Here is a 26,582-nt window from a genome sequence, read left to right as displayed (position 1 = left end):
AAAACGAAAATCACTAAATCAGGGAACACAAATACTGTTGAGAATATCTCACACACACACCAGCTACACACTTCAAGCAGGTAGGTTGTACACTTAGGTTGGGCCCATCCTATTTTAAGTGCATTGTTGGTGGACTTTAACCTGAGTCTAGGATGAATATTTTAATTTTGTTTTTTGTTTTTAATTTAAATACACATTCCAAAGAATATGCAGAAAGCATATAAAGCCCACCTTATACCATTTTAACAAAAACGGCAAAAGAGATAATATGTGAAGGACAGCCTCATAAAATGATCTTTAAGTACTGTTTGTTTCCACTAAAGTTTTTCTTCCTACACAGAACAGAAATTGCAAACCAAACGTTGTACTTCATGCTACTAAGTAACAGGAAAAAAAAATTCTGTGGCAAAAAACAAAACAAAACAAAACAAAAAATCACCTTGAAAATGAACTTTTTTTTCAAGGAAAATCTAAATTCATTGCTGAATGTTGCAGACATTTTACCTCTAGATCACCTCTAGATCAACTCTTAAGGTAACTGGAGATTTATTTTCTCCAGAGGGTACAACAGAGGATCTTTGGCTAAGGGGTCAACCATTATTTATGAGAGCATGTGTCCTCTAGTGAAATGAGGGATATTAAGTGACAGCATGTCTAGATTTTCATGGTGGCACCACAGAATGTACACATTTCAGATTTATTGAGTTGCCAAACCTGGAAGACTTACTATTAAGCTATTTATTACTATAAACAAAACAGTGTGAACATGGCAAAAGGATACACATATTGATAAATGAAACTGAAGTGAGACACCTAAAACAGATCCTTGTTATATGCCCAAATGATTTTTTTTTTCAAAAAAGGTGCTAAAGCAGTACAATGGGGAAGAAGAGTCATTTCAGCAAATAGTGCTGGACCAACTAGATATCTCCTAGTGAGGAAAAAAATCTCAATCCCTACCTCACAACATACACAAAAGCTAATTTGAGTTTGATCACAGAACAAACCATGCAATCTATAAAGTTTTAGAAGAAAATGCATGAAAATGCTATTATGACTTGGCAGAAAGCAAATATTTTCTAAATATTACACAGAGAAATAAGTAAAACAGAAAAATGATAAATTAGACTTTATGGATATGAAATGTCTTTTCATCCAAAGACACCACTAAGTAAATGAAAAGGCAAGCCATGGACTAGGAGAAAATATTCACAAAGCATATTTAACCAGGAACCCATATCCAGAGTATATAATTAGCTCCGGCAATTCAGTATTAGAAATGGAAACACTCATTTTTAAAAATGGGCAAAAGCTTAAACAGACATTTCAGACAGGAAAATATACTAGTGGCCAGTCAGTTCATAAAAGAGTACTCAATATCATTAGTTGTGAGAGAAGTAAGCTTAAACAAGATTGAGATACCACTCTACCATTTTAGCATGGCAAAATTATAAAGCCAGAAAACACCAAATCTTGGTGAAGATGTGGAAAACCTAGAACTCATACATTTTTAGAGGGAATGTAACATGTTATAATCACTTTGGTTTGACAGTCTCCTATAAATTTAAACATAAACATCTTTTTTTTCCTAGCAATTCTTCATCTAGATATTCTTCCAAGAGACTTTAAAACATATGTACACACACACACACACACACACACAAATTATAACAGGAACGTTCATAGCAGCTTTATTCACAATACCCAAAACTACAAACAACCTAAGTGTCTATTATCAGGACACTGGTAAATAAACTGTGATATACTTATTCAATGGAATACTGCTCAGCAATAAAAAGGAATGAACATCTGATATACTCAACAATGTGAATAAAACTCAGAGACATTATCAAGAAAGAAAGAACTGGACATAACAGTGGGCATTCTCCATGAATCCATCTACAGGAATTCTTAGAAGCAAAACTAATTTAAGATGCAAAACATCAGCACAGTTGCTTTCAAAAATAATGCAGAGGAAAATGACAATGAGGAAGATCATTCTGCTTGATTATTAATTAATTGTCAACCATATCCAGACACAGCTAACAATGGCAAAATGAAGTAGACTACTTTTTTCTTTTCTTTCTTTTTTTTTTTTTTTGAGATGGAGTTTTGCTTTGTTGCCCAGGCTGGAGTGCAGTGGTGCAATCTCACCTCACTGCAACCTCCAACTCCTGGGTTCAAGCAATTCTCCTGCCTCAGCTTCCTGAGTAGCTGAGATTACAGGTGCCTGCCACCATGCCCAGCTAATTTTGGTATTTTTAGTAGAGATGGGATTTCACCGTGTTGGCCAGGCTGATCTTGAACTCCTGACCTCAAGTGATCTGCCTGCTTTGGCCTCCCAAAGTGCTGGGATTATAGGCATGAATCACCACACCTGGCCTAAGACTACTCTTATTAGCCCCATTTTACAGAAGAAAGAATGGAGGCACATTAAGTTATTTATCCAAGGCCACACAGGGGCAGAACTAGATGTACAAACCAGAATACAGGTGTGGTTTGAGCACAGATCAGACCCAGTCTTTCTTCTTCTTGTGCTCTAATATCTTGAGCACAGATTAGACCAGGTCTTTCTTCTCCTCAGTTTTAGGTCTTTCTGGTTTTCTCACCTTGTAGGGGAGAGAAAGGAGAGAGAAGAAGGGAGAAGGCAAGAGAGGGAGGGAGTGAGGGGTGGAAGCACAAGGATCTATAGCCATCAAAGAGCACAGCAGGAAACTACTGTAAATGTTGTTACATCAAGGGTTATACAAGTTTCTGGGAGACTGAACTGTTGGTCTGCAAGTTGTGGATTTTATAGTAGTTAAGCATTATGCTGAGATCAGAAAATGAAATTAAGAAGAATTATAGATTTAAAAATAAAAATAAAAACACACATTTCTGGAAGAAAATGCAGGAAAATATATGCACAATAGGGTAGGAAAGGTGTCTTAGAGGTCACAAAAAAATAAGAAAATTGGATTTCATCAAAATTAAAAACTGCTACTCATCAAAAAATTACCACAAGAAAGAAGGCAAGCCTTCTTAAGACTGGGAGAAGATATTTGCAGTATGCTTATTTGAAAAATAACTCAGATATTGAATATTTAGAGAGAACTTTTAGACATTAATAATAAAAGCCAACCTATTTAAAAATGAGCAAAATACATGAATAGACTTTCTTCACACATACAAAATTTCTAAATGGCCAAAAGACATAAGAAAAAATGTTCAAAATCATTACTCATTAGGGAAACACAAATTAAAGCTTCAGTGATGAGCTACCTTTATGCACTGCTATGGTCTGAATGTTTGTGTGTCTGTATCCCCCCACCAAATTTATTTGTGGAACTCCTAATCCCCAAGTTGGTGGTAATAGGAGGTTTAGGCCCTTGGAAGCTGATCAGATCATGAGGACTCTGCCTTCATGCATAGGATTAGTATCTTTATAAAAGAGGCTGAAGGGAGCTTGTTTGCCCTTCCACCATGTGAGGACACATGGAGAAGGCACAGCCTATGAATCAGAGAGTGAGCCCTCATCAGACACAAAATCTGCTGGCACCTTGAACTTGGACTTACTTCCCAGCCTCCAGAACTGTGAGAAATAAATTTCTGTTGTTTGTAAGCTACTCAGTTTAAGGTATTTTAACAGCTTGAATGGAAGAATCTTGAAAGACAAGAAGTACTGACAAGAATGTGGCGCAACTATACTCTCATTGCTGGTGAGAAGGTAAAATAGCACAACCATTTTGGACAACTGTTTGGCAGTTTATAATAGAGTTAAATTTAGACCTACTCCATGACCTAGCCACTCCACTTCAAAGTATAAAGAAACTCAAGAAAAATGAGTGCACATGTCTACAAAAAGAATCATACTAGAATATGGCAGCTTTGCTCATGAGAGCCAGAATAGGAAATAACCCAGTCAACCACACAGAAATAATTGTCATTAATAACACCAAAATAATATACTGAAAACATGGATGCATATCAAAAACATTATGCCGCATGAAATTAGAAGTCAGACACAAAAATGTATATTCATTTATGTGAATTTCAGAAACAGTCAACATTCCTCTGTGAAGATAGAAATCAGAATGGTTTGCCTAAGTGAAAGGAAGGTAGGTGGGAATCTAAAGGAGGTTATTGACCTTTCTGGGCTGATGGAAATTTTCTATAACTTGATCTAGGTGATGGTTACATTTCTATGTCCTTAAGATTTGTGCATTTTACTCTATGTGAATTATACTTCAATAATGTACTATTAGCTCCCCTCTCCCCACCAAAAAATGGGGTGGGGGAGGTGGAGGATGGCATCTAGTTTAGGTTCTATTACATTTATTGGGCTTTACATTATCAGATTTTATTGTAAAATACCCTGTTGAATGAGAACTCATACAAAGCTCATTGTCATTGCATCTAATAAGGCCTTACTGACCTTTGAAATACCTCAGCCAGAAAAATGGTTATTACCACACCATTACATCAGTTGAAGCCACACACAGGGCTCCTGGAGAGTCAGGGCTCTTTACCTTTTGAGATGGTTCCTGCACATGCTCAGACACACGGCCCCTTCTAACCTTCCCCAAAGACTCTGCTCTAGGTCAGTGCACTGTGGGGGTTTCCTTCTCTTGTCCTGGCTGCATTGCAGGGAGACACCACCCTACTCTCTGACCACAGCTACTGGGTGCAGTTGGTAAGGGGATTTAAAAAGTGAAACTGTAACACATACCAAATCTTGCCAAGAAGGAAGCCAGATGCTACTGTGGCTCCAATTCCAGCCAAAGTTGCTTCGGCCACAACGAAGAGTGCTAACTGTTATACCATCATGGTGCATCATAAACCTGGGGTTGCCAGTGTGCTGCTTTTAATATTTTTGATGCAAACATATCCACAATATTCTCCTGTTTTGTTCTTGGATAGCTACAAGTTCTTGTGTTTTTTTTTATCTTTCATGTCCTTTTTCTATTTCTTCCCATTCAAATACATGACAAAAACAATTCTCATCTCTCGGGACCCAGCCTTTGCCTCTGCACAAGTCTCCTGGGAGGTCTCATTGTCCCTGCTGTTTCCCTCTTCATGTCTCCTTTGGTCCCTGCCCCTTTCCTGATCTTGCCCACTGACCCACAGACCCCTTAGATCTCCGTTCTGTTGAGAGCCAGGAGCTGCAGCAGCACAGATGGTGCACTCTAGGCCCCTTTGTGGCCTACCCCATGGGACACTGCACACTTGGAAATCTGTTGACCAGAACAAAGCCTTTAAAAAAAACTCCCCACTTTGAAAAAAACCTTTCATTTATTTTCCACTCTCAGAATTCTTCAAAGGACTAAAAGCTTAAAGATGACAAAGTGTGAAAATGAAGGCCAGTCAAATGAAAAAAGCAATGGTTATTTATTCTGACACTAGGGCATCAGCTAACGGCACTTGCATTTTGGCAGAGCTTAGAAGGCAGGCAGAGGAGTGGGACAGCTTTATAGCTGAGGAAAGGGAAGGCTTCAGGTGTGCCCTGATTGGAGGCTATTGGTGTGGGGAAGCTGCCAGGGGGCTACCTAGAAGGGGGACATCCTGTGTGCTTGGTTAGGGGTGCATATTTGGCTTTCCCTGGTTCGTCCTAAGTTGCAAGTGGGAAGATAAATTAGGGAAAGTGTCAGTTACTAACCAAGCTCTGGCCATTTGGAGCCGATTGTTACGGAAGTTATTGTTTGTTACTCCAGATAACTGCCTGGCTCCCTGTGAGTCTGACTTATATAAATAGCCGGCTGGCTTCACCGGTTGTTTATTTGTAGACAAGGAAGTTGATTTCCTGGACAGGTGGCCCCAGGTAGTGGATCAGAGTTCTATTTATATGAATAGTCCGGCCACTGTCGGATTGTATATTCAGTCTCTCAAACGTATTATTAATTCAACTAGTCCTAATTGAGCACCCTGGGCGTTTCAACTTCCCTGGGGCCCAAGTCGCTCTAACAGGAGTGGCGGTCCCGGCGTCTCCGGAGGCGCTGGCTTCTGAGTTAGGTGAGGGGACAAGGCGGGGCGCGGGGCGTTTCGGAATCACCCAACGCACAGGTTTCAAACTTGACAAACAAGTGGATTCGTCGCTCTGACTGCTCCGGCTTTCCGAGGCTTTGGAGATTACCCAGTCATTTTGCAAAAGGCACATGGTGTTAGCTAGCGTTTAGTGACAGCTTACCCTCTTTTAGAATGAAAGCAGAAGCTTATTCGTGTCTCTGTGGCGCAATCGGTTAGCGCGTTTGGCTGTTAACCAGAAGGTTGGTGGTTCGACCCCACCCAGAGGCGTCTGTAGCCTTTTATAACTCCCAAGGTGGTCTGCTCCCTTGAAGACTACATACCTCACTTCCCCTCCTGTCATCTAGTGGCTGCTTCTCATCCTCCAAGAAGGTCTCTGCCTGGGAAGAAATGTAATTGGAGGGTACAGAAGTTCCTTGGACCAGGGAACAAGAGAAACTGTGTGTGATCTGTTCAGGGGTTCTGGGTGAAATCTTGTTTCTCTTTGTCTGTGCCCTTGGGCTGTTGATAAGCTATTTGTACCTCAATATTTTTTCAACTGTAATATGAGGATGGTAATAATACCTCATTTGCAGGATGTGCCTAGATTTAATAATTGCTCGATCAATAATGTTATCAGTAGAACCAAGATTATTATTGCCGTGTGCATTATTTTTGATGAAGGCATTTCTTCTTTGGTTTATTCCATCATCTAATCCTTTACATGGTGTTTTTGAAAATAAGTTGGTTCCATGATTTTCCTGTAATCTTATCTACTCAGGAGGCTGAGGCACAAGAATCACTTGAACCTGGGAAGCAGGGTTGCAGTGAGCCAAGATCACGCCACTGTACTCCAGCCTGGGCCACAGAGCGAGACTCCGTCTCATACGCACAGACATACAAAATAAAATAAAAAATAAAAGGAGTGTTGCCCTCCCGACTTAACTAAGGGGAGGTACAACAGGTGACATGACGGATATTGAGCAGTAGGGTATCTCCCCATCTCTTCAGCTAAACATTCAAGATATTTTGTATAGCTATAATTTGTTTCTGTGGTGACCGGTCTGGAGAAGACCAGGCTAGAGGCACTTTTTTTTTTTTTTTTTTTTGAGACGGAGTCTCGCTCTGTCGCCCAGGCTGGAGTGCAGTGGCGGGATCTCAGCTCACTGCAAGCTCCGCCTCCCGGGTTTACGCCATTCTCCCGCCTCAGCCTCCCGAGAAGCTGGGACTATAGGCGTCCTCCACTTCACCCTGCTAATTTTTTGTATTTTTAAGTAGAGACAGGGTTTCACCGGGTTAGCCAGGATGGTCTCGATCTCCTGACCTCGTGATTCGCCCGTCTCGGCCTCCCAAAGTGCTGGGATTACAGGCTTGAGCCACCGCGGCCGTAATAGCTTTGTGCCAAGCAGCTTTCACAAGGGAAGAAAAACGTTATTGGTTTCTGATATTTATTACTCCACTCTTTTCCTCTGTAAATGGCAAGGGTGAATTAGTATGCTATCTATATTAGTCAAGGTTCTCCAGAGAAACAGAATCATCTATTATCTATTTTTGTTGATTTATTTTAAGGAATTCGGTCACATGATTGTGAAAGTTCAAGGCAGGCAGGCTGGAGACCCAGGGAAGAGTTGTTATGTGAGTCCTAAGATATTCTGTTGGTAGAATTTCCTCTTCTTCCAGGAAGGTCAATCTCATTCCATTCAGGCCTTCACCTGATTGGATGAGGTCCACCCACATGACATAGGGCAACCTGCTGTACTCAAAGTCTACTAATGTAAATGTTACTCTCATTCAAAAGACCCTTTCTCAGAAACCTCTGAAATCATATTTGACCACATACCTGGGCACTGTGGTCTAGTCAAGTTAACACATAAAATTAACCATCACACTGTCTCTATATTATTCCTTGACACTTTTTCTTTTTTCCTGCTATTTCCACAAAGATTTGCCCACGTGAGACATATCATCACAGCTAATAGAATCCTGCACCTTACGAGCATTCCATGCAGACCTGTAATCTCAGAGTTATTGGCATATGTTCCCTCAGTTCATCTGTTGAATCTTATGAGCAGAAATTGAGCTATTTGACTTTTAGACACTAAATGTAATTCTTAGACAAGTATTTTTTCTCTCTCCCATTTGTACATTGTCAACTATTTTTCCCATCAGTGATCAATATGGAATTCTGTTTTTGATTTTATGAAATGAACATCTGGGGATAGTGGTTAACAGGAATACATTTTCTGTTAGGTGGTAGCTGACAGCTTATCTAGTCTGTGAGTCTTTTTGGATTGGCTATTTGTTTGTCTTGAGGTTCTTAGTATTTCCTAGTATTTGAGTCTGCAGTGTTGGGAAGTGGTTCACATCTTATCTATCTAATACTAGATAAAATCCTGTGGGTCCAACAGGTGTCAATATCTGCAAAAGTGGAACATCTTTTGATCTACTATTGAGTCACATTTGATCCACAGGATGATCTCCATATATAATAATTTTCCCTTAGGAACTCTGACTTCAATATATTGCTCTAGCTAAAGGGGATCTTGGAACAGAAAGAAAACTGAATTTCTGGCATCCAATATTCTACTTTCTTAGACTAAAGTTCCTAAACCCTATACCCATTAATTTCCCATTCTTCCCTCCCTAGCCCCTGGCACAACCACCATTCTATTTCCTGTCTCTAATGAATTTAACTACTCTAGGTACTTCATATAAGCAGAATTATATAGTATTTTTCCTTTTGTGACTGGTTTATTTCACTTAGCATAATGTCTTCAGGTTCATCTATGTTGTAGCATGTGTCCGAATTTCTTTTCTTTTTTAAGGCTGAATAATATTCCATTGCATGTATTTGCCACATTTTGTTTATCCATTTACCTGTTGTTGGACACTGGGGTTGTTTCCATTCTTTAGCTATTGTAATACTGCTATTAATGTAGGTGAACAAATATCTCTTTGAGTCCTTGCTTTCAGTTCTTTTGAGTAAATATTCAGAAGTAAAATTGTTGGATCATGTGATATTATTTTTAATATTTTGAGGAACCACCGTATGGTTTTCCACAGTAGCTGTATCATTTTAGTAGGTTGGTGCAAAACTAATTGCGATTTTTGCCATTAAAAGTAATGACAAAAACCACAGTTACTTTTGCACCAACCTAATACATTCCCAACAACAGTGCACAGGGGTTTCAATTTTTCCACATCTTCACCAACACTGGTAATTTTCTTTCCTTCTTTTTAAAATAATAGCCATCTTGTAGGTCTTACTTTCAATTTCCATTTTCTCCTCGAAATCTTGCATACTGAGCAAGAAGGAGGGAATGCGTATCTTAGTGAGATCTTCTTAGTTCCCACCAAGCCTAATGGCTCAGAACAAGGGTCTGGATGAGTACTGGCTCTCACTCTCATAGAGATGATGGGACCCTTGGAAAGGTAAGCTCAGTCTTTCAGTGCAATGTTCTCACCTGCAACAAGGGGTTATAATAATCAACACTATCAACTGGGCGCAGTGGCTCAGCCTGTAATCCCAGCACTTTGGGAGGCCAAGGTAGGCAGACCACCTGAGATCAGGAGTTTGAGACCAGCCTGGCCAACATGGTCAAATCCCGTCTCTACTAAAAATACAACAATTAGCTGGGCAGGGTGGTGGGGCCTGTGATCCAGCTGTTCGGGAGGCTGAGGTAGGAGAATCGCTTGAACCCGGGAGGCAGAGGTTGCAGTGAGCCGAGATCACGCCACTACACTCCAGCCGGGGTGACAGAGAGAGACTCCATCTCAAACAACAGCAACAACAACAACAACAACAACAACCACCACCAAACAAAAAAATCAACACTATCTTGTAGAGTTGTTATGTGGACTAAATAAGTTATTATACAGTAAAGCACTTAGGAACCATGCCAGTCATATGATAATGCTCTTGAAACAGTTATTATTATTATGTCTTTGTTTTCATTTCTAACTGTACCAGTGAGAACTTTCAACATTCCCTAAAATAAATTAGAAATGTTCAATGGTTTAGTTGACCTCTTCTCCCCACATTAATGGCCAGGTGTCTGAAAAACTGGTTACTTGAAGGATCTACTCAAAGTGCAGACATAGAATTCTATAGGAGGATTCTATCCCCTACAGGATCCCTGTTAGTGCACCAGGGGACAGGATTCAACCTTATCAAATTCTTGGACCTTGGGCAGGCATGATTGTTTAGTTCATGGTAGACAATCTTTTGCACTTGATTCTAGCAAGAGCCTTTAATACCCATTCAGACTTAACCTAAGTATTACAAGAAAAATGCAAGTGTGTACCTACCAGTGGCCTCTTCTCTCTCTCTCTCTTTTTTTTTTCTTCAGAAATCAAGGTAGGAAAATTTGGTTTACCTGGAATTTGTAGAAGATTTCCTCTTTCAGTTACAATGGAGTTTTGTAGCAAACCAGCAATCCCTTTGAAAAGAAGTAGATAAAATCTTGTTTAAAGGAATATTGTTTGAAGTCTTTGAAAAGCTAGGACCCACAGGGCCAGCTACAGAAAGAGGGTGGAAAGAGAGAGAGAGAAAGAGAGAGAAGATCATTGGAATTAAACAATTTTTTCCCCTCAGGCCATTTGCTAGTTCTTGGCAAGGGACAAGAGGCTGGAAGCTAGGGAGAGGGCAGTGGTTAAGAATCAGAGGAAACAGCAGCACTTTAAGTAACCTCATGGGGGTGGGGAATGGGTAGACATGTGGAGCTGTCCTGGTATTCTGACTTGAAAAGCCAAGATTCTAGAGTGAATTGAGATGTGAACTGAACATTTGGTAAAGGTTTTCCCCTCAAGGCATTTGTGAATTCAGCTCTGTGCTGGTAAGAGGCTAGCAGAGAGTGGCTGAAAGCAGTTTTCATTGGTAAGGATGCAAAGAAGACAGAAATTAAAATTCAGTACCTTCCAAAAAAATGGTGCCTCTCAGATTGGAAGCCCTAGAAGTCTATAGCCTAGGAATGTGGGCAAACCAGATATAGACTAAGCCTTCCCATGAGTGCAAGCAAAGGTGGGTGGGATGGGAGTCTGGAAGGTAAAAATTGACCTCATATTAAATGAAACCCCTACACATTGCTACTGCAAGGGAAAGGAAGCAAGTATCGCATTGAGATATATTATTTATTATGTATTAAAAGGTAATACAACACGATGCTAAATTTATTAGTCATACTTAGATGATCATTTTCCAGTTGTAGTCACTATACTCTTGAAAGAATGTAGGAAGTGAAAACCTGGAGAGTTCCTAAAAAGGAACAGTAAGAATCAGCAGAAGTTAAAACAAATTAATTAAGGAAAAGCCACAAGAATTGTTTTTATTGAAATTGTCTGCTGAGAAAATGTTTTGATGTTTTCAAGGAGAGGTATACTTAGGTTATTTTGCTGTGGTTAGAAATTGGTTGACAATATAAGCAAAAGGGTATACAAACATTAGAGCCGGCTGTTGAGGGGTGGCCTCCACTGATATAGAGACCTCCAGGGTGAAACAGGCAGCCTTGCATTGAGTGTGGCTATCAGAAGGCAGGGCTTCCTTGGGTTCTGTAGCTACTTCCACATTCTAATTCTGTGATTGTGACTCAAGAGCTGGCAACCTGAGTCTTCTCCATAGCACTATTGTTGATGCCCCAGTGACATGGGATTTGAGCTCTCGCATCTCAAAATGTGTTCCTGCCTTCATGACTCTCAAAACTTGTGGAAGCAAAAATGCTTCCTGACCTCTGAAGGGATATTCCCTGGGAACTTTATAAGAACCTTATCTCAACTATAAGAAACAAAAATATCCCTTAGCTCAGTTTAAACCCCATTTGTTATCATTCATTTATTTCATCATTTGCCTGTTTTTTCTAAACACTTGTGGGACCTCCACATCCTCCTCATAACAGCACCCCCCCCCCAACTCCCCGCACTTGCTGCATCTTTCCTTTACCCAGTGGATTGTTGGGTCCTCATGGCTGAGGAAGTTGTAGGCTTCAGTCTTTACTTCCTGGTAGGTTCTGCTTTTGAGATTCTATCCTCCTACAGGATCTTCACTAATAATCCAACCTCTGTAAGCCATAATTTTGTTTCAATTCTTTAGGTAGCTTTGGAGAAAAGCCTGGCCATTGTGGAGACATCTTTCTTCTCTGTCCTTCCTTTCAAAGACGGCTGTAAGAGAACTCTTCATGAGAAAATGTCCCAGCTGAAGGCTGGGATGCATCAGCCCTCAGAGAAGAAGGGACCTGCTGAGAAGGAAGTGAATGAGCAGAAGCCTCAGCCTGAGGAAGCAGAATTCTCCTCTGTATCCTGCAGTGGGTAAGAGACTTCCCACTATCAGCATTAAGTCACAGATCGTCAGAGTAGCTTTCAGGGCCTGCAGCCAGCCTCCATACCTTAATTGTAGGACTTTCTCTTAACTCCTTCCTGGAAATTTCTTTTCTTTTTTTTTTTTTTTTTTTAAGACAGAGTCTCGCTCTGTCACCCAGGCTGGAGTGTAGTGGCCGAATCCTGGCTCACTGCAAGCTCCACCTCCCGGGTTCACGCCATTCTCCTGGCTCAGCCTCCGAGTAGCTGGGACTACAGGCGCCCGCCACCTCACCCGGCTAGTTTTTTGTATTTTTTAGTAGAGACGGGGTTTCACCATGTTAGCCAGGATGGTCTTGATCTCCTGACCTTGTGATCCGCCCATCTCGGCCTCCCAAAGTGCTGGGATTACAGGCTTGAGCCACCGCGCCCGGCCGGAAATTTCTTTAGAGAAAAATCTATTCAAGTTTTATTAGTAATGACTTTATATTATTCAGAGAAATTTGGTTTTATTCTAACTAATATTGCATGTATTCAACAAATATATGGTCTTCATGGTTACCTGAGCTGGAAATCTTCCAGTCACATGAGTGGTCTCTCTTCTGGATCCCCAGGAGCATGTAGGAATCTCCTGTTTCTTCATATGTTACTCTGGTGAATGCTGAACCATCCCAGTTCCCGAGGAAGTAGATTTATACAGAGGCCCCTCCATTCTACTCTATCCTCTATGGAAACTCAGATCCTGGCTTCTGGAATGGCAATTTTGATAAGCTCAATTTTAAAAATAAGCTTGCGGAATTGTCAAATAGAGGCCCATTGGCTAGATTTGTCAGTTAGTTTTTAATGGCCATTTTCCTATAGCTTTTTGGAAGCATTTAAACAATATGGGGTTAATCCATTATGCATTTGCCTGTGAGCACCAGTTACTGAAATACTAAGTTACTGAAATCACTAATTTGCCTAAGTGGTTGGTGCACAGCTTTGGAAGTGATTCAAATCCTGCTTCATGCTCCATTAGGTCACTGCCCAATATATTCCACTTAAATTTCACTGACCCAGAGAATAATGTTAGTTAGAGGTAAAATAACTCTAGGCCAGGCGCAGTGGCTCACGCCTGTAATCTCAGTGCTTTGGGAGGCTGAGGTGGATGGATCACTTGAGGTCAGGAGTTGGAGACAGCCTGGTCAATATGGTGAAACCCCGTCTCTACTAAAAATACAAAAAATTAGCTGGGCATGGTGGTGGGCTCCTGTAATCCCAGCTACTCAGAAGGCTGAGGCAGAAGAATTGCTTGAACCCGGGAGGCGGAGATTGCAGTGAGCCAAGATCGCACCACTGCACTCCAGCCTGGATGACAGAGCGAGATTCCATCTCAAACAAAACACAACAAAACACCCAAAAAACTCTAGAGTCAGTTAGTCTCATTTCATCATTTTAGAACGAGAACACTTAGGCCCTAAGAGATAGTCATTTGATCAAAGTTGCATAATAGCCTCTGGCAGAGATAACATTAGAATCCTGTGCTCTCACAAAGCCTACACTACACCTACTTTATCAAATATATTTTTAAAAATCATACTTCTGTGATCATTCTTTTTTTAATAGACTTTTTAAGAACAGTTTTAAGTTCACAGCAAAATTGAGTGGAAAGTAACAGAGAGTTCCCATATGCCCCCTACCCATGCACAGACACAGCCTCCCTCACTATCAACATCTTGTCCCTGAGTGATAACATTTGTTACAATTGACGAACCTACGTTAACTCATCGTCACCCAAAGTCCACAGTTTACAGTGGGGTTCATTCTTGGTGGTGTATATTCTATAGGTTTTGACACAAGTATAAATGTATAATGGCACGTATCCACTATTATAATGAATGACTACTCTCTACCCTAAAAATCCTCTGTGCTCTGCTTATTCATTCTCCTTTTCGCCCTAACACCTGGCAACCACTGATCTTTTTACTGTCTCCACTGTTTTACCTATTCCATAGTGTCATATAGTCAGAGTCATACAGTATGTAGCTTTTTTAGATTGGCTTCTTTCACTTAGTAATACACACTTAAGGTTCTTTCATGTCTTTTCATGGCTTCATAACTCATTTATTTTTAGTACCAAATAATATTCCATTGACTGCATGTAACAAAATGAATCCGTTTACCTACTGAAGGACATCTTGGTTACTTCCAAGTTTTTGCAGTTATGAATAAAGCTGCTATAAACATCATGTGCAGGTTTTCGTGTGAAGTTATGTTTTTCACCTCATTTGGGTAAATACTAAGGAGCAGATTGCTAGGTCATTTGGTAAGAGTATGTTTAGTTTCACAAGAAAATGCCAAACTGTCTTCCAAAGTGGCTGTACTATTTTGCCTTCCCATCAGAAATGAATGAAAATACCTGTTGTTCCACATCCTTACCAGCATTTGGTGTTATCAGTGTTCTGGATTTTGCCATTCTAATAGGTGTAGAGTGGTATCTCGTTATTTTAATTTGCATTTCCCTAATGACATATGACGTTGAGCATCCTTTCATATTCTTATTTACTGTCATCTTTGGTGAGGTGTCTGTTCAGGGTTTTTTGCTCATTTTTAATGGTGTTGTTCCTTTTCTTATTGTTGAGTTTAAGAGTTCTTTGTGTATTTGGGATAACAGTCCTTTACCAGGTATGTCTTTTGCAAATATTTTCTCCCAGTGTGTTGTCTTCTCATTCTCTTGATGTGTCTTTTGCAGAGCAGAAGTTTTTAATTTTAATGAAGTCCAGATGATCAATTATTTCTTTTATGGATCATGCCTTTTGTGTTATATCTGAAAAGTAATCACATAACTGGGCTCAGTGGCTCACACCTATAATCACAGGCTTTGGAAGGCTGAGGCAAGAGGATCACTTGAGCCCAAGAGTTTGGCTGCAGTGAGCCATAATCACACCATGATCACACCATGGTGTGATTATGCTGCAGTGAGCCATGATCATGCCTTCCAACAAATAAATAAAACAATGTATTTATTTAGAGACTGTCTCTAAATTAAAATTGGTATTGCATTGAATCTTTAGATCAATAAATAAAATAAATAAAAAGTCATTACCAAACACAAGGTCATCTAGATTTTCTGCTGTTGTTATCTTTTAGGGGTTTTTAATCATTTTGTGTTTTACATTTAAGCCTATGTTCCATTTTGAGTAAGTTTTCATGAAGAATGTGAAGTCTGTGTCTAGATTCACTTTTTTTGCATGTGGATGTCCAGTTGTTCCAGCACGATTTGTTGAAAATACCATCTTTTGTCCATTGTATTGTCCTTGTCCCTTTGTCAAAGATCAATCTGCTATATTTTGGAGTCTTCTGGAATCTCTGTTCTGTTCCACTGACTTATTTGTCTGTTCTTTCACAAATCTCATACTGTCCTGATTACTGTAGCTTTACAGTAAGTCTTGAAGCCAGGTCAAATCAGCCCTCTGTTCCTTTTCAATATTGTGTTGGCCATTCTGGGTCTTTTGCCTCTCTATGTAAACCTTAGCATCTATTAGTTGATATTCACAAAATTTATTTGCTGAGATTTTGATTGGTATTGCATTGAATCTTTAGATCAAGTTGGGAAGAACTGACGTCTTGACAATATTTAGTCTTCCTGTTCATGAACACGGAATATCTCTCTGTGTATTTGGTGCTTCTTTGATCTTAATAGAGTTTTGTAGTTTTCCTCATACAGATCTTGTACATGTTTTGTTAGATTTTACCATGACATAATCACTTACTAGTTTCAGGAGATTTTTGTTGACAATTCTTTCATATTTTCTTTCTTTTCTTTCTTTTTTTTTTGAATCAGTGTCTCACTTTGTCGCTCAGGGTGGAGTGCAGAGTGGCATGATCTCAGCTCACTGCAACCTCCGCTTCCTGGGTTCAAGCACTTCTCCTGCCTCAGCCTCCCAAGTAGCTGGATTACAAGCGCATGCCACCACCCCCAGCTAATTTTTGTATTTTTAGTAAAGATAGGGTTTCACCATGTTGGAGATTTTGTATAATATATAGATAACTGCATCATGTGTGAACAAAGACAGTTTTAGTTCATCTTTTCTAATCTATATACCATTTATTTCCTTTGCTTATCTTACTGCATTAGCTAGGATTTCCAGTATGATGTTGAAAAGGAGTGGTAAGAGGGGAAATCCTTGCCTTATTGTTGATGTTAGTGAGAAAGCTTCTAGTTTCTAGTATGACATTAGTGTAGAGTTTCTATAGATGTTCTTTATCAAATTGAGGAAGTTCTCCTCTATTCCCACTTTGTTGAGAGTTTTTATGATGAATGAGTGTTGAATTTTGTCAAATGTTTTTTCTTCATCTATGAATATGATCATGTGATTTTTCTTCTTTAGCAAGTGGCAGGGAAAATGACAATCTTAGAAGGGATCTTTCACATAAAGATTGTTTTCATTTTCTTCATTCCTTTTACCATATTCAGGACACTAAACATATGCTAGAATTCAGTGTGTGGCCTCCTTTGGTGATACTCTCAAGTCCCTTCTCCTAAATTGCTATAACTATCAGTTATTCCTATCCAACTTTACTTCTTTTTTTCTACTTTAGGAAGTATCATTCCTTGATTCAGGATCAGGCTCGAGAGTTAACCCATCTACGGCAGAAGATGAAGCTTGGGAGAGTAGCCTCTGCGCTTCTCATCCAGCTTGTCAAGAACACAGTAAAGGCCTTTGAGGAGCTACTCCACAGCAATAACATTGACCACTATATGGAGCAGCACTTCCGCGAGCAGCTGGCCAAAGGAAGCCAGCTGGCAGAGAGCCTTGCCAGAAAATTCAGCACTGGTAAGTTGGCTGCAGAGCTTAGGAAGATTTTCAGTCTTTCCCAAGGTCCTAAGTTCACAGGATCCCACCCCCATTCACAAGTCACTTTTCAACTGGTGTCCTGCTTTGTAATTACCACCTTAAGACCATGATAAGTCAGGACTGGCTGGTGAGGAGCTCCAAGAAGAAGGGTCGAGGATGCCATGATGACTGCCAGCACCTCCATCCCTCATGGAATATGACTGTGAGGGCGGGAGGCATCCCTGGGGATGATGGTATTTATCTGAAACAAATTGGCAGAAAGACAGAAGGAACAAGGGCAGCTGAACTGGGAAGGGCCCTGAACTGGCAATCCAAAGACCCTACCTCTAGCTTATATGTGTTCCTTACTAGCTCTGGACAGGTTAATATTTATTTTGATGTCTGTTTCTCTACCTAAAAAAATTAAGTCAAATAATACCAGTCCTTGAATGTTGCATGATTGTTCTAGGGATTAAATAAGTAACATTAATCAGCACACTTCAAAAAAATGATAAAGAATCATGTTGATTTTGGCATGGTTTAGGCGTTGTGTGTACTAGTACAAGGTGTTGAGATAATTAGCTGTTTCAGGAGCCTTTTACATGAAATTTCTCCCTGAGGACCCAAGGGCACATAGTAGCAGAAGGCGAGTTCACTGTGCTGTCTCCTCATGGCAGGTGGGACAGGGATGTCTATCATCTTGGAGAAGGGAGAAGGTTCTGCATGAAATCTATGGTGGAACACACAACCAGGCATTTGGGTGCTGGCCTTGTGCCAGAACTTGGAGGCTTTGACAGGAGTGGTCCAGAGGGCAGCTGGATATGTGTCCCATGATCTGTGGGAATAAAGACATTTTTAGCTTTTTGCTGTGACTCAGGGCAAAGCAAGTGGAGATGATGACCTTCATGGTGGGCTCAGGAAAGCCTGCCAGGCAAGCTCTCTAAAGACTCAACGCAAGATCTGGGAAAATTCAGACTATCCTGGAATCAAGGCAAGCATCAGGTAGTTAGGTCTCTGGTCCCAGATAGAACTCCATGTTTGTCTGCAGTGTGGGAAATGAGACCCCCCGCTTAAAGCATGACTGGTCCTTTTGAATTTTGTTCTCAGATGACTGTACAAGTAAGAAGAATCAAGTAAGACAGGTGCCTTTGACTCTCAGGTAACTCCAAATTTTCAGGGGCTATCGAAGATGTAATCTGGTGAAAGATCTAGAAGCAAGAGCCAGAAGTTCAAAGAAATAGTAGCATACATGGCCAGGAAAAAACAAATAGCTTATTTATTCATTAAACCATTATGTATCCTTAGTGATAAGGCAGTCTCATTTTTAAAATTTTTTAAAAAATGTATTATTCTTTTATTTTCACCAATTAATTCACCAGTTTAGTAATATAGAGCTGCTCTAACCTATCTGGGTCTTAGGAGTCTTCTGAACCTCCAGGGATCACCTCTGGTTTCCCTTATTTAAAGACCAGAGTAAGATTATATCTGATTTCTTCAAGGGTGACCCAAGGAGTGCTGGAAGATGTTAAACAGCTACAAATTTCCTTGCAAACAAAAGTTTATACTGTGTCTCTATACTTAGGGAAGGAGATCTAGAAACTGCAAGACACCAGTGAGGCTACGTTGCCCGGGGAATCCGTTTTAAACGGCCTACAGCAAATACTATTTAAAAAATTGTGTTCACAGAGTGAGTTGAACTTTTTTTTTCTTTTTACATTTTTAAAACTTTATTTTTGAGATGAGGTCTTGCTCTGTTGCTCAGGCTGGAATGCAGTGGCACAGTCACTGCTCACTGCATCCTTGACCTCCCGGGCTCAAGTGATCCTCCTCAGCCTCCTGAGTAGCTGGGACTACAGGTGCACACCACTACACCCAGTTCATTTTTTATTTTTATTTTTTGTAGAGAGAGGGTCTCTACTATGTTTCTCAATTTGGTCTTGAATTCCTGGGCTCAAGCAATTCTCCTGCCTTGGCCTCCTAGATTGCTGGGATTACAGGCATGCGCCACCATGCCCATACCTGGAGTTGAACTCTTATGGGTCTCTGGGTGTCTTGTGAAGGAAGCATGAGTGTTATTTAAAGGGCCCGTTAAGGCTTCTCTTTTCCTCAGGATGTTTGTAGCCAATGCACCGGACAACTACTGCTCTCCCTGCCCCCTGCCTTCCCTCCATACTCTATCCCTAAACAGAGATGAATTGTTTGGCTTCTCTGCAGGAATGATCCTCTTGACCTCCCCTTTACTTCTCCTGTGAGCCTCCAGATTAGTACATCTGTGGCATTAGGTGGCCTTTATTTTTTCTTCCTTCTACCCCACTAGTATCTTGAGGAAGATGCATAATATGAGTAAAGTGACAGAAGTCCTAGAGACCAAGCGGGATGCCCAGTCCCAGACTCAGCCCCAGATCTGGTGCAACAACCACACCCGGTCTGCCCCACATCACTCACTGAGCAGCACGTCTCCATAGCTTGACAAGCAGGAAGTGCGTCCTTCAGTGACTGTAGTCAGTGAGTACCCACATGGCTCCAGTTTTTCGGTGCTCACACATTATCTAGGCCAAGAGGTGGCATCTTTGCAGCCGGGCCCTGTAGATCCACCATGATGTACCTAGTCGGACATAGCTCTGGGACTCAGTGCTGAGCATAAGCCCCAAGGGTTTCAGGTAGCTTTCCTCCATTCCCAGTCTCACAAGTCATCAGTCACTAGATCCTCTCTGGCACATACATAGTGTTGGACTTGGGGGGCATGAGTTGGGAAGGGGAGAAAGGAGGCAAATAGTTCCTCTTCACTGCACACAATTATGTCATCTTTCAAACTAGCGACATGAGTGTTGCTAACATTGTGCACCTGATCCTGGAATCCTTGGGGTAAACAGCCACAGTTCCTATTTTTTGTTTACCACTAAAATCACCTTTATCATTTGTGAATTTACAGACCCCATCCATCATCCTAATAAGTTTGCTATAACACCCTCTAAACCATCAGTAAATGGGGACATGCTGAGAGGTTCAAGCTGAGTATATCACCAACCAGCCTAGCATGTCCCTCCTGAGAATTTCCCTGAAAGGGTCCTTGGGGTAGCCTTGGTAGAGATGGGAAGAGGAGATTAAGTTTTTTTCTCCTGCTCAGTTTTCCCTTTAATTTTCCTCCTGAGAAAAGTGTTTGAAGTTTTAGGCCAGTATGAATCAAATCCTAATATGGACAATACCAGGAAATTATTTTTAGTCCCTGGCTGTAGCTGATGTTTTTTCTAAAGTGGCTATTTTAGGTAATGAATGAGCCATAATGGTTTTTGTTGTTGTTTTTGTTGTTGTTTTTGAGACAGCGTTTAGCTGTTGTCGCCCAGGCTAGAGTGCAGTGGCGCGATCTCAGCTCACTGCAACCTCTGCCTCCTGCGTTCAAGTGGTTCTCCGGCCTCAGCCTCCCAAGTAGCTGGGATTACAGGTGCTTGATACCACACTCAGTTAATTTTTATATTTTTAGTAGAGACGGGGTTTGACCATGTTGGCCAGGCTGGTCTCGAACTCCTGACCTCAGGTGATCCAACTGCCTCAGCGTCCCAAAGTGCTGGGCTTACAGGCATGAGCCACCATCCCCAGGCCGTAATGGGTTTTGATCTGGTACTATTCCCGTTTCTCATTTCACAATGAGGAGCAAAGCAGCAAAATGTTTCCTCTAAGATTATAGCAGCCAAAGAAAGACAGGAACTTCTCATTGATTGAGCACCTATTATGCTCACAATATTGACCACTATACATATATTGCCTCATTAAATTGACACAGTGATCCCCTCAAGTAGGTAGTGGTGTTCTGCTTTTATAATGGAGGACACTGAGGCTCAGCAAAGTTAAGGAACTTACTGAAGACAAAGCAGCTTGGGGTAACATATACTTTGAGTCTACCTGACTCGAAGCTCAGGTTCTGAGTATTTCACTCTGCAGCCTGAGAAGTCAAGGGCTGCATACAGAGGGTGCTCACTCCTCAGCACCTCTTTTGCTAGGCTTCTGGAGCCAGTATTTTTCTCATTTCACTTTTTCTGCTCTGTGCACCCAGCCCAGAGTTCTGGCCTCTGAAGATGGGACAAGACCTTATACATATTACACTTCTATCTAAGAATTTGTAAATAGATGAGCTGCCCTTGATATGTACATCACCTATTCCAAGGGGCCAATGGGACTTTCATGTGCATCCTTGATTCAGTTGCCCAGAGGCACTTGTTTCAACCTCAGCACTGCCCTGAGAGATGGCAGAAGGGCAAGCCCACGTTTCCCTTACCTGCAGTCCCTGCCACTGCCTGCAGTGAAGTGTGGCCTCTGGAGTGATGCATCTGGAGAGCACTAGCCTTACTTTTTGCTGCGAATATCTTTTCTGAGGGAGATTGAAGCCCTTCTCTTTCCCATTGGAAGTCCTTGTTCTTTCAGAGGGGCAATTGTTTATCACCACTTCCTCTTTGCTTTTTGAACCAGAATTTCTAGAACAGTCAACCTGTGGTGCACTGACATGACAACCACACTGTGAGGCTAAATTTCCCTCACAAAAGTCTAGTCTCTGTTGCTTTCCATCTGCAGTGTAGGGCATGTTCCCCGTGTGGTATGGTCAGGGAATGTGAAAACACTGATCACTGTTACTGACAAAACTTAGAACTTCCTATGGCCGTGGTTGAGAGTAAACTGATTTTCTGAGATAAAGGAGGTTTGAAAGGGGGTGGGAATCACATTTTGATTGAGTTCCTACTTTAAGTCAGGCATTCTATTAAAGACTTAACATAGTTGTCCTTACTCTTTATTTCACAGTGATTCTAATTAGTATCTGATATTTTATCAACTGGAGAAGAAGAGACCTACTGGATACTGATTTAAATATACAGTTCCTAAAAGAACATGATGTTTTGAGGGCAAACAGAAACCTCACTCCCACCTGCTCAGAGGAGAAACTTGTCTGTCCTTTAGCCCTTGATAATAATCCTTGAAAGGGGAAAGACTCAAACTTTTCTCTGAATTATGGCCCTGCCACCCCAGCTGGGTTTTTTCTCTCAAAGGGAGACAGTAATGAAGGGCCCAGAGGATCTGGCCATGTGGTCATGGCATCATTGAGCTGTAAGATGCCATGTGTTTTCTGATTCTACAATCCCCTATGCAACAGTACACTAGCTGTTCTTTGGATAGGAGCCAGACAATGTGAGCGCTACATAAGAATTATTTTTGCAGTGTCAAAAGCCATTCTAGGTAGAATCCAAATCACCACTTGCCTTAGACAGACACCCACTCAGCTTCACTGCAGGTCCAGAGTCAGCCGAGGCCAGAACGAGAACCACCAGGAGTGGAAGCAACACTGTCTAGGTTCTCTGCACATTGTCCAGAAGTGGAGGCCGTTTTCCCCTCCTCCTCCAATAGCCTCAATGTAAAACAATCCCAGGAAGGAGGAGCTGGTGTGTTTCTGGCAAGGGCATAGAATGTTGAATAAATAGTCACCTGTTTACAGACCAACAAAATGCTTCACCCCTCACTGTCTGAACTCCTAGAACGGGATGTGAGTCCTGCTATTAGAAGAAACATTTCTGAAGTACCTCCCCAGGATCATTCCAGCATTGGGAATCATAAAGGGAGCTAGGAGAGGGGCCCTACATTTTTCCTGTGTGTGCGCTGTGATGCTCAGATATCACATCTAACCACTACTGCTTATGTCATAGCCTGAGAAATACCAGTGACTTTAGAGTGAAATAGGGAGTCCTTGGAAAATCAATCTGATGACATCTGCCTTAGTCTTCATTCCATGGATTGCTTTATTAGTTTTCGAGGGCTTCCAACACAAAGAAACACAAACTGGGCATCTTAAAACAGAAATGTATTCTTTCACAGTTCTGGAGGTGAAAACGTCTGAAATCAGGAAGTCAGCAGGGCCATGCTCCTTCTGAAGGCTCCAGGGAAGGATCCTTCCTTGCCTCTTCCTAGCTTCTGGTGGTTTCTGGGAGTGTTCCCCTGGCTTGTAGACACATCACCCCAATCTCTGCCTCTGTTGTTACATGGTCTTCTTCTCTATGAGTCTCTTTATCTCTGTCTCCTCTCTTCTCATAAGGACATGAGTCATGTTGGATTTAAGACATACCCCCAATTCAGTATCATCTCATCTTAGCTTATTACATCTGCAAAAATCCCATTTACAAATAAGATCACATTTTGAAGTTCCAAGTGAACTGAATGAATTCATTCACTGAATGAATTTTTGGAAGATGCTATTCAACTCACTATAATTACCTTTAAAACACTCATTTATGACTTCCTTGTTGGTTTCTCACTCACATTCCTTTCTGGACAGATGCCAGCGCTGCCACTTTTGCTGATTCAGCTGCTTTGCCCAGCAACCAAGGAGCCAGGTCTGCTCAGCCCTTCCATCCTTCGAGCGGCACTGGCCAGCTGAGCAGGACACTAGAACACGGTAGCAGTGGCCCATGGGAAGAGATGAGGCCTCAAAAAATGAATGCATCTGGAGACCTAGCCTCCTTCTCCTGTTTGTACCAGCCCAACTCCGAAACCTCTGGTAAAACACAAACGTGCACTTGGTGAAATCGAGCCCATTGATAGGAATGACACATTCCTTTCATGGCCAGAGGATGTTTTGATTCCTCTGTTAGAACTTGGCTCATAAAAAATGATGGGACAATATGTGGATAAGCCAGACAGTGAGAACCAGCTCAGTGCTGGTTCTTTGTAAGTGCCTTCTCCTAGTTATCCTACCTAGGAACTCACTTTGGGGAGGAGAGTAGGAGAAGTCAGGGACATTCTGAGGTGCTCTGCAAGGAGGATAAGTTACCTCACATTGAAATGTTGGCTTCTCTCTGTACTACAACCTTCTTAAGCCTAGATTAAGACTGCCCTGGAATGCTAAGCTCAGATTCCATGGGGAAGGCCTTCCTTAGGTCAAGAGCTACTGTAGGACGGAAAACTATTTCTACAGAGTCACCCACCCCTACACACTCTTTCCACTCTTTCACACACACCATGCATACAACCACGAGCCAATCCTGCCCCCATAAACATTGCTTTTGGATTTGGAGCCAAGCATCCTGGCACCCAGCAGCTAGGAGTGCAGCTATTTAGAGGAATGGCTTGAAGTAGCTCCATTTCTGTGTCCCGGGTAATATAACAATAAGACATTTTAAATTCTCAGAGAAAAACCTGACCCTACGCAAAATCTCCCAGTGGGTGAAGCCTATTCTCAGCCTCCTCCCTCTGTGCATCTTTTTCCTTTCGTGGAGATTGTTCCCTTCTCTCCTGTTCCCCCTTCAGATCCTGACACCTCCCCAGGCTCTTTCATGTTCCTTTTTGCCAAAACTGGTTAAAGGAGAACATTCACTATTACTCATTATTCACAGCCTGGTTTAATTTCATATGCACTTACCTTAGTCTTTCTCTCTGTGAGTGAGTGAATCTCAAAGGCTGTTAAGTCGGGATCATGATGGGGGAGAGGGATGAGATGGAGAGGGAGATTCTCTGGATTGTTATCCATGCCCAGGAGGTAGACAGCCTTTCCCATTACTAGGCCAGTTCTGCCTAGAGACCTTTAGTAGTTTCTCACCCTGTGTCCATCTCCCTTAGATGTACTTGGTGGTCTCTGTCTGGGAGGAGGCCTGTGGTGTTTCCTCACAGGGGCCACCTTGTGATTGAAAGCCCAGGAGCTTTAACTAAAGTTGCCTGGTGCTTCCTGAATGCCCAAGAGAGAGGAAGAGGCTGACAGAAGGATAGAGATAGGTAGGGATCTTGCAGACAGATGCCAGGCAGGCCCCACAGCTGCCCAGGGATGATCAGGCTTTCCCACCTCCTACCTCTCCTATGTCTTGGTGGTTTGCAGTAGCGGCCGACCTGCTGGAAAAGAATCTTGCTGAGATCCAGAAACTGCGCCAGCGCCTGGAGGAGTCCGTCAGCCTCAATGACCGCCTGAGGGAGAGGCTGGAGCATGTGCTCAGCAATGGTGACCAAGGAAAAGGTAGAAAGACAGAAAGTTTATGTTTCTGTCCACATCTAGGGAGTCTCAAAAGGGCATATAGCTTCTTGGGGCAGAGTTTTACAGGTGTAAAGCACATTGGTGTGCATGATTTCACTTGTTCCTTACAATCAGCCCAGATAGGGAAGCAGGAAAGGTACTGTTGCTTCCAGTGAGTGGTTTGCCCTAAACAGGACTAGGTCTCATTCTCAGGACTATCTGAAGTGATGTCATTCTTATATGTCCTTATACTGCCTGGTGCTGTTCTTGGGCTTGTGGCTCGACTGGCGACTGGTAGCACCAAGGTTTCCATGGTGCCCACTTCAGCAGAATGAGAGCAACATTCCACCTTTATGCCATTACTACATGCCTTGGGTATCACTTGCCTCTTCTCTTGTGCTAATGACCCTTATTCCCACACTCTTCAGCCTGGATGCTCTCACTTGGAGACCAATTCTTCCACACCCCTTCTTCTCTCATATTAAGGCCAGAAGAATGATGAGCTACAACATCATAACCAAAGCCAGTTAGGGGGAAAGACCCTAGGCCATACCTGAAGCCCTTGCATGTGAGAGTGTGTGGCCTACTGTGGTGTGCCCAGCAAAACCCGAGCCTGAGCCATACTGCACTGTTATCCCAGTGCGTGAGGACACCAGGCTTTCTGACTGGCTGAGACTAAAATTTTAATGGGTGCAGGAAAGTACATCTTTGAAAGTATCTGTTACCTAAAAATGTGACTTGTCTGGGTTGTTTTTATTCCCTGTGAAGTATCTACCTCCATCTGCCATGGGTAAGACCTGTAGTCCACACCCTAGTTCTGCAACAGGAAAAGGGCTCAGGGAAGCAAACTGGAGTTTTCAGGCTTCCAGAAGGAAAAAAATCAAAGCTGAAGTCATTTCCATATTTCTTCTTTTCTGCAGCAATGCCCAGTTGTAGAAGCAAAGATAAGTAGGCAGCACAAAAATTGACCAGATCCACACAGCCTAAAACTATCATAGCTTATTCCCCATCTAGATAAGGCTGCTTCTTACAAGATCCCACCTACATGTTCACAGACTCCTGGCTCCAGGAGTAAATAGTTCTGGAAAATCTACATGTCATGTTTAAGTTCCTTTCCCAATCTTTGCAGATAATCAGAGAGTCACTAGCTGTCAACTAGAAAGCAGCTTGGTGTCTCTCTTCCTGTCTTTCCCACTTTCACCTGGGTATGGAATAGGAGAGAAGAAACATAAGTTTTTGTTTGGTACAATCAGTGAATTCCCTAATCCCTCCAGACTTCATTGCAGCCCTGTCTCTCCCTCCCTAGGTACTGCACAGTCCACTGTAGCCCCTCGTTCATATACTCAGAGTCACTCTTCCAGCTGTGGCGAAGACATCCTGTGACATGATGCCTAGAAGGTCTAGAATTATGTTCTCCAGAACTTTTCCAGCCCTGTCCAACAGAATTCTTGGGTGGGAACTTGGAGGCATTGGATATTATCTTTAAATGAAGAGATCAAATTAATAAATTATTTTTAAAA

The 26,582-nt window shown here is 41.9% G+C and overlaps 2 protein-coding genes and 1 non-coding gene across 3 annotated transcripts in view; all 3 read left to right on the top strand.

Moving 5' to 3' along the window:
* The window catches only part of LOC105526282 (myomegalin-like), a 22,941-nt gene extending 3,392 nt beyond the window's left edge, over nt 1-19,549 (top strand). The window contains exons 3-5 of the mRNA XM_011962226.1: nt 16,849-17,084; nt 18,192-18,243; nt 19,402-19,549. Of these exons, the coding sequence (XP_011817616.1) occupies nt 16,849-17,084; nt 18,192-18,243; nt 19,402-19,549 (436 nt within the window). The remainder of the gene's footprint in view (nt 1-16,848; nt 17,085-18,191; nt 18,244-19,401) is intronic.
* TRNAN-GUU lies at nt 6,197-6,270 on the top strand. The gene has a single exon. It is a non-coding gene; the product is annotated as a tRNA-Asn (tRNA).
* LOC105526274 (myomegalin-like) lies at nt 19,327-26,582 on the top strand. Its single transcript, XM_011962216.1, has 4 exons — nt 19,327-19,589; nt 23,398-23,619; nt 24,931-25,065; nt 26,369-26,582. The coding sequence occupies exons 2-4, from the start codon at nt 23,541-23,543 to the stop codon at nt 26,443-26,445; spliced, it is 291 nt and encodes a 96-aa protein (XP_011817606.1). The 5' UTR covers nt 19,327-19,589; nt 23,398-23,540; the 3' UTR covers nt 26,446-26,582.

This window comes from Colobus angolensis, unplaced genomic scaffold (genome assembly GCF_000951035.1).
Source record: "Colobus angolensis palliatus isolate OR3802 unplaced genomic scaffold, Cang.pa_1.0 Scaffold584, whole genome shotgun sequence".
Taxonomy (NCBI): Eukaryota; Metazoa; Chordata; class Mammalia; order Primates; family Cercopithecidae; genus Colobus; species Colobus angolensis.
Note: the sequence above shows the minus strand (reverse complement) of the source record. Positions and strands in the feature narration are given on the sequence as shown.

Bases quoted from the DNA above. Each gene is read 5' to 3' on its own strand.
- LOC105526274 (XM_011962216.1), top strand. From the start codon at position 23,541: ATGAGGCCTCAAAAAATGAATGCATCTGGAGACCTAGCCTCCTTCTCC. The intron at 23,620-24,930 runs GTAAAACACAAA...GGTGGTTTGCAG, and splicing joins GCCCAACTCCGAAACCTCTG to TAGCGGCCGACCTGCTGGAA. The intron at 25,066-26,368 runs GTAGAAAGACAG...CTCCCTCCCTAG, and splicing joins CAATGGTGACCAAGGAAAAG to GTACTGCACAGTCCACTGTA.